Here is an 8,819-nt window from a genome sequence, read left to right as displayed (position 1 = left end):
TGTTCATTCATTGTAGCGTCTGATCAAAATGGGAGTCTCTCTGTGGCGGCCTCTCGTCCAATCAGACCACGAGAAATCATCTGCCTTCCGTCTCATGCATACTCCTCTCTCACATACACATATATACTTTTCCTCTCACGCACATATACTTGTCTTTCACATACATATATTCTTTTTTCAGATATTGATATATTCTTTTTTTAAATATTGATATACATTTCAAATATTGGTGAGTATATACATGGGAGTATGTTTACATGTGTGACACTGAGAATGTATGTATGTGTAAGGTAATATATATGCATGCGAGAGCAAGAATATATGTATGTGCAAGAGAGAATATATGAATGTGAGAGCAAGTATGTATGAATGTGAATGGTTCAGAATAATTAATGCCTTGTATCGTCATATTTTTGCATTCTTCCCGACATATTCTATGTAAATTAACAACAGTGTTTTGCATTACAAAAGGGAAAAAATACCTTTGTTTGACCAATTTAGGATAAAATGTGATTTATGAAAGTAAGTTAATTATGGAAACATTTATTAAAGCACAATTATAAAATGTTCTCTCTACTGCAAATTGTTGGGAGGCTCAGATTCTGGATGTATCAGCTGCGGCGGTCGACAGATTCCCCTCACGCCACCCCATAGAAAATGTTCTAGCTCCACCACTGGTGATATGAAAACTCCCATATCACCCAGCCCTGTTTGAAATGCGATCATCTGCAGCATTGGAGCCATGGATTCAAGATGAACAGGACCTAAAGGCTTCTTCTCTCCATCGGATGGACCTGAAAGGAACTGAAGAGTGGTTGGAAAAGAACCTCCACTCTGAACAGACTTGGAAAAAGAAGATTTCTTCATTTGGGCTTCTTTGGACCTGCTGGAACACTGAGCTCTACAAAGATGGATAAGATGGATCCTACCTGTGGGAATGATGAGATCCAAACCACTGCATCATGGGATTTGACTGCACGTCTGTCAGTGTGGAACTGGGTTTTAGTGGATTTGTTTGGACATTTTCTGGAGCAGACTTCAACATCATTGAAAAAGGAGCCAAAGTCATTATTAAAGTAACCCTTCATACTCGAGTACTATTGGTTTGAAATGGATTTAGTTTGGTCTGGAATGTGTTCAGTTTTACATCATATGTGTATTTTACCAGCAGAGAAGCAACAAACAGCAGAAAGACTCCATACTTCTGATTGATGTTCACGTCCACTTTATTATTCACAGGAAAGATTGGGACAGAACACTGAGAACTAAAGAACAGAGAAACACTTCTGATCTCTACTAGAAACAGGAATCACAACAACACACAAACACCAGTCGCACTCTTTCTCCACCTCTTCATTAAGACAACTTTAGAAGAATCTGTTCTTCACAAAACTGTTATTTACTAACACGACTCAACAAAATATAACCTTATTTTAAAATAAAAACAACAATGAATATACATGAATCACATAAAAAGTGTTAGAATTAGAGATGTATAATAATTCTGGTGTTGTCATGGTAACATACAGAGTTAGACTACATTGCCTCGGCATAAACTACAAACACAATAGTTAAAAACTTTAAAGTCCCCCTCCAATGAAAATCGGGTTTTTGAGTTTTCATGTATGTGTGGCATTTTTCTTCTGAAAGAGAAAAAATATAAGAAATCCTTTCATGTTCCCATTTCCTAGTATTTCTCCACGACGTTATCAGTTATGAGCTCCAACTAGTGCTGCTGCCATGCAGCCTAAATGGTCATGTTTTATTTATTTTTATCTTTTCATGGGCTTATCAAAGTGTGTGTCTCACTAACATGTCTGGAGGGATAAGGGGCGGGGTTACAGAGCTCAGCACCATAAGCCACACCCACACAGAGGGATTTTTTTGGGGAAATCAAGGCTTCAGATGAACAGGAAAATTGGCTTTTTAAGACTTTTAGGGTGAAGAACTTTTGTTAAAATCTTCACAGTTCTAATTAAAACCCCACTGGGAACGTTTAAAGAATTGGAAAAAAAATGTTAAAGGGGGACTTCAAACAATATAACAAAAGTAAAAACATCTACTAATAAAAATGAACCAAAAAATTGAACTTTATCAACCAAATGTTAAACATCAAACCTTACTGTCATGATTCAAAACAAGACATTTCAACTTCAAAGTAAATGTAAAAGAAGACATTTCATGATCAAGGAAAATATTTGTGTTAATCAACACAAAAGTGAAACTCATGATCAAATCAAATCAAACTTTATTTATAAAAGCGCTTTTTATACTCTCAGTTACTCGAAGTGCTTCAGATTTGAAAACAAAACATATACAGTAAAATCCCAACTCACCCGTCACATACACACACTCTCCCCATAACACATACACCCATGACCCTACACACAATGAATACTTAAAAAGAAAATTGAGAAACTTGTAAAATAAACTTAATATAAACTTAAGGCTTTGAGGAGATAGCATTTAGGATTCTATCATACCAGGAGCCAGTTCGGTCAAAGGAACATCGCCATGGCGCCCACCCAGACCGGGACAGCAATGGACTCCACTCCACAGCTGTGAGGCTGCAGTGCAGGACTCCAGCCGCCCCAGCAAGGGCGAGAACCACGGCAACGACCCCAGACCAAGCAGACAAGCCCTGATATGATAGAACCCACAGGAAACACTGGGGTTAAATATATTATCTGTGAAATACATAAAATGCATTCAAAACGCAAAATTAAAAATAGGTATAAATACATAAGACAAAATGAAATAAATAAAATAATCTATAAATAACATAATATATTAAAACTGATAGAATAAATAGGCAGATAAGATGAACTAAAAGCAGAATTAAAAAGGTGGGTCTTGAGTCTCTTCTTAAAAACCTCTACGGTCTCTGCGGCCCTGAGACTCTCCGGCAGGCTATTCCAGAAGCTAGGACCGTAATGATGAAACGAAGCCTCACCGTGTGTTTTGGTCCTCACCTTAGGAACAATTAACAGGCCGGTGCCGGAAGACCTCAGGGTCCGCGAGGGTTCATACTTTAAAAGAAGATCACTTAAATATAGAGCTGTCAGATTTGTCGCGTTAATTACGTGTTAACTTGACATGTGCTTGACGCTGACAATTTTTTTGACGCATTAATCGCGGATTTTCTCATATGTGCCTTTCCATACCGCCCGCAGGCGTCCCTCATCGCCCTCTAACTCACCGGCTGCTCTCACTAGATCACGGGCGGGACTCTAACCACCGAGCTGCTAGCTAGAACCGCCCCGGCGCCAGGACCTGGAGAGCTCCTGCACCCTAACCCGGCTCCGGTTAACGTCCAGTACCACGGCTGGTGGTACCGGCTCGCGTCCGGAGAGCTGCGGACCCCCGACGTGGGACATTTTAAATGTAGTTTAAACAACGCCAGTTATTTATAGATGAAAAGATAAATCTCAGCTAGGAGAGTGTGGCCCATCCCTCTTTCGCCGCACGAAAATATGCAAAATATCCCAAAGTTCTGGAGGTTTAAGCGTGATCCAGCCCCAGCATAGCTGTCTGTCTGCCGGCATATTCATGGCGTGAGCTCCGCTGGACACGTCGCTGCATCGAGCTGAAGCCAGAGAACGCGGCGACAGTAACAGACTGTCAAACTATCCACACTGTATCCCGCTTTTCTCAGTATTTAGTGTTTTAAAAAACAAAAGTTCATTGGAAAGGATAAATCTCTATTTCATTTATTACTGTAGTTCAGCAGAGGAGGAAAAGATTTGGTCCTGACGAAAAATAAACATGAAAGTGTTATGGACATTTTTTTTAATGTTTTTTATTTTATTTTACTGAACGTTGATTGAAGTTTTGAATTTAAAATGCCCTTCACTTGCACTTGGGCTTTTGTTAGGCATTTTATGTTACAGCCTTTTATTGTTAAGAAAGTTTATCTCAATACAATGTTACAAAATAAAGTATTTCTGATGAAAACTATTAATTTTGTCATTCTTGTTTTCATAATTAATGTAGAACTGCTAAATTCCACGAAGCACACATTTTTTTCCTAAAAAAAAGCCACATATTAATTTGTGATTAATCGCGATAAAAAATTTTAATCGCCTGACAGCTCTAGTTAAATAAGAAGACCCAAGACCATAAAAACATTTATAAACCATTACAAGAAAAATCAATCCTGAAATGCACAGGGAGCCAATGCAGCGATTTTAAAACTGGTGTAATGTGTTCCCGCCCACTGGTCCTCGTCAGAACTCGTGCCGCCAAGTTCTGTAATAATTGTAAATTTGTAAGAGATTTTTTAGGTAAACCAGAGAGCAGGGCATTACAATAATCTAAACGACTAAAAATGAAAGCATCCATCAGCACCTCTGTTTTGTGAGCTATCGATGCTGTGCCACCACCTTTCTTACCTCCCCTGATAGAAAATGAAAAGTTAAAAATAGGTGAAGCCTCAGCGAGAATAGAAGGGTTTGAGACAGAGATGGATTTGTGCTGTATGATGTATATAATGATGTATATAATCATTTCCACATTCCTTCATTTTTTATCAATGTGATCATAGTGGCCGATAGATGATGAAAAGCTAAAAACTTCTCTTAGAAAATGAGAATATTCTATCAGAAGAAGCATAAAGGACATTTTCAGATTCAGAAGTGTTCTTTTGTCTCCATTCAATAACCATTTGTTCCTCCTTTTCATTGAATGACTGCATCAATGTGGTATGGAGGCCATCAGCCTGTGGCTCTGTGTACATGGAATAAAAGCTCAGGTTCATTTGATAGCTGACTTCAACTCATCTTCATTGTTGGCTCTGCTGTCTCATCTTCCTCTTTAAAAACACTTGAAAGATTTTTGATTGAATCCAGCTCAGGGAATTTGCTGCTTGATCAAACACATAAAAAGATGTTTAAGGAGAAGCAGCTTTAGGTAACTTTAGTAGAGTGGAAATGATAAAAGTTCTGCTGGAAAAGAAAAGTAGAATCTCCACACAGCTTGTCAGCTGTGAAGTGCTTTAGAAACCAACTTCATTGTAGATGCTTCCTGAAAGGGGCCGTCCTTACTTTGTGATGTCAGATTGTGAGAACACGCTTGTTTTGATGGGTTATGGGGGCTGGTGCTCAGAGCAAAGATTTATAGAGGATTACTCAGAAATTGTAAAAGGATCAAAATACCGGTTTGGAGTTGTTTCTAGTGAGAAATGAACATTATAATACAATTTTTATAGTTTATTTTACATGGCCCTTAAAATAAGAGAAAACATTTTTTCACAGTAGTTAAACCTTCCCAGTTAGACCATTATTGTATTTTCTTCACAAGTCCTCTGCTGTGAGTTTCCCTTGATTTAAAAAAAAGGCTTTTCTCCTGTATGAGTTCTCATGTGTGCTTTGAGATTAAACTTTTAGTCTAAAACTTCTGTCACATTCTTTACTTGAAAAAGGCTTCTCTCCTGTATGAATTCTCATGTGCGATTTGAGACTAGATTTTTGACTAAAACTTTTGTCACATTCTTTACACACAACTAGACTTCTCTCCTCTATGAGTTCTCATGTGGTCTTTGAGAGTAGACATGCGACCAAAACCTTTCTCACATTCTTTACACAAAAAAGGCTTCTCTCCTGTATGAATTCTCATATGTCTTTTGAGATGAGACTTCAGACTAAAACCTTTATCACATTCTTTACACAGAAAAGGCTTCTCTCCTGTATGACTTACCATGTGTTCTTTGAGATGAGATATCATTCTAAAACTTTTATCACATTGTTCACACAAATAAGGCTTTTCTCCTGTATGTATTCTCATGTGTGATATGAGACTACCCATTTGTCTAAAACGTTTATCACATTCTTTACACAACAAAGGCTTCTCTCCTGTATGAGTTCTCATGTGTTCTTTGAGATTTGATATGCGACTAAAAGCTTTATCACATTCTTTACACAAAAAAGGCTTCTCTCCTGTATGAATTCTCATATGTCTTTTGAGAACAGATATGCGACTAAAAGCTTTATCACATTCTTTACACAAAAAAGGCTTCTCTCCTGTATGAATTCTCATATGTCTTTTGAGATGAGATATGCAACTAAAACTTGTATCACATTCTTTACATGAAAAGGGTTTCTCTCCTGTATGAGTCATCATGTGGTCTTTGAGATTAGATATCACACTAAAGCTTTTATCACATTCTTCACATGGATAAGGTTTCTCACCTGTATGAGTTCTCATGTGTGTTTTGAGACCAGATATTTGACTAAAACTTTTATCACATTCTTTACACAAAAAAGGCTTCTCTCCAGTGTGAGTTCTCATGTGTGTTTTGAGATAAGCTATGCAACTAAAGCTTTTATCACATTCTTTACACGGAAAAGGCTTCTCTCCTGTATGAGTTCTCATGTGCGATTTGAGACCAGATATTTGACTAAAACTTTTATCACATTCTTTACACAAAAAAGGCTTCTCTCCAGTGTGAGTTCTCATGTGCGTTTTGAGATAAGCTATGCAACTAAAACTTTTGTCACATTCTTTACACGAAAAAGGCTTCTCTCCTGTATGAGTTCTCATGTGCGATTTGAGACTAGATAATTGACTAAAACGTCTGTCACATTCTTTACACGGAAAAGGCTTCTCTAATGTATGTATTCTCATGTGTAATTTGAGACTAGATATTCGATTAAAACTTCTGTCACATTCCTTACACGTAAAAGGCTTTTCTCCTGTATGGATTCTCATGTGTGTTTTGAGCTGTGATACATAACAAAATGTTCCGTCACATTCCTCACAGACATGAAGTCTTTCATCAGACTTAGTTCTGTGAACAGACACATCGTGTGGAATTCTTGTTCTTTTACCAGACCCTGCAGAGGAAAGTCTCTTTTCTTTTGGGGATTGTTTATGTTTCATGACAGAAGTTTTCATCTTGGACTTTTTTCTAACATCAGAGTCACACTGACCTTCTGACATGTGAGAGCTGTCCACACTTTGGACATGACTTCTGTCCCTTCTCTTCCTCTGATCTCTGTTCTGTGGCTCTGTCTCTTCATCTAGAGTTGATGTTGATTCTTCATGTTGGTTTCCTTCTTCATCCTGACTATCAGTTCCATTCAGGCTCTGCTGATTGCTTACATCTTTTTCACTCTTCTCTTGTTCCTCAAAAGTAGAAATCTCTATCAAGGTGAAAGTCTCCTTAATTTGTATGCTCCGTGGTTCCTCCTGCTCCTCTTCAATCTGTGGAGGTTCTGGTTCTTTCTGTTCCTCTTTAATCTGTGATGGTTCTGGTTCCTCCTGTTCCTCTTGAATCTGTGATGGTTCTGGTTCCTCGTGTTCCTCTTTAATCTGCAATGGTTCTGGATCCTCCTGCTCCTCTTTACTCTGTAGAAGTTCTGGTTCCTCTTGAATCTGTGATGGTTCTGGTTCCTCCTGTTCCTCTTCTCTCTGTAGAAGTTCTAGTTCCTCCTGTTTCTCTTTAGTCTCTGTAGATTCTGGATCATTCTGTTCCATGCTGAAGTTCCTCTGTTGGTTCCAGAGATTTTCTTCTTCCATCACCCAGTGTTGAGGGAGGACTGCATAGACACAAATACAAGAAAGTTTGAGCTCTGTTACATGTCTTTGTAGCATCTGATGAATATTGATATCATAAATGTTTAACAACTGTAATTTTGAAAAGAGTGGGTCACTGAGTTTATCATAAACAGAATTTGCGGCCAAACAAACAAGTACCTTTTGTAAAAGTAACATTTCTTTCAGATAAGCAAGACAAGTACTTGCCCAAACAATATGGCAATAATAGAAATATGGATAAATAAGGGAATAGTACAATGATACAATAACTGGAAAATGTTCATAATCTTCAATTCTTCTGATGATGCCCAGAGATTTTATTTTATTGCAGACAACACCAACATGATTTTTCCAAAGGAGTTTGTTGTCCAGCTGGACTCCTAAAAATCTAATGGATTAAACTTCTTCAATTTGTTATTTTTGAATGTCAATTTTAATCAAATTGTTGTGTTCTTACAATCTGAAAACAACATAAAATTATTTTTTATTTTTATTTTAAAATGATTTGTTTGCTTGAAACCAGGTCAAGTATTCTTTTAGATCCGTCTTTAGTTTTTCTACAACTGTTTTAAAAAACCTTATGAGAAATTTAAAAGATTGCTGTCATCTGAAAATAACATGGGAAATGTTGATTTACCAACATATGCCAAATCATTTGAGGATTTCCGGTTCCGGGTCACGAGCAGACGTGTGTCTCCAGCTCTCCTCAACTCTTCGGCTTTTAAAGTCTTTAAAAGTTGCCCACAAGCGACTTTAATCACCAAGATGCAGCAACAACTACAGCAACGCGGAGAGTTGAACATGGCACCGAAGAAAAATTTTGAAGTCAATCTGGCAGAGCTGAAACCACGTTAGCTGACATACAAGCTAAGCTAACCCCAACAGTTCTCTCTGAATCTAAACCATCAGCTTCAAGCTAAGGTAACACCGCTGCTACAACTCGTGGAAGATTTCCGTCAAGAAAAGGCACGTAACGAACAACGAGATAATCGCCAAGATCTCCTGGAGATGAGGATGCATGACATGGATCAACAGGCACGGATGAATAATGTGATTCTCACGGGACTTCAACTACAACCCCGGGTGCGGCCTGGCGCTACCAGCGCTAGCATGGATGCTAATGGAGCTGTGATGGATGCTAACCCGACCGTAGAGGATTAAGTATAAGTATTTATTGCGTCTAAAGGGATTTCCTTGGACCTTGTGATGGCCGCCGCCATCACAGGACCATCAGGGCAGTAAATGCATCACACACCATATTTCTATTTCTATTGTGGTTTAAGTTT

General features: G+C 38.1%; 1 protein-coding gene across 1 annotated transcript; it reads right to left on the bottom strand.

The window, feature by feature from the left end:
- Positions 1-4,783: 4,783 nt before the first annotated feature.
- Positions 4,784-7,532, bottom strand: LOC112138192 (oocyte zinc finger protein XlCOF6-like). The gene has a single exon (XM_024260761.1). The coding sequence runs from the start codon at positions 7,513-7,515 to the stop codon at positions 5,491-5,493; it is 2,025 nt and encodes a 674-aa protein (XP_024116529.1). The 5' UTR covers positions 7,516-7,532; the 3' UTR covers positions 4,784-5,490.
- Between the last annotated feature and the right edge of the window lie 1,287 nt (positions 7,533-8,819).

This window comes from Oryzias melastigma, unplaced genomic scaffold (assembly GCF_002922805.2).
Source record: "Oryzias melastigma strain HK-1 unplaced genomic scaffold, ASM292280v2 sc00281, whole genome shotgun sequence".
NCBI lineage: Eukaryota > Metazoa > Chordata > Actinopteri > Beloniformes > Adrianichthyidae > Oryzias > Oryzias melastigma.
The sequence above is the reverse complement of the archived record's forward strand: the minus strand, read 5'-3'. Positions and strand labels throughout refer to the sequence as shown.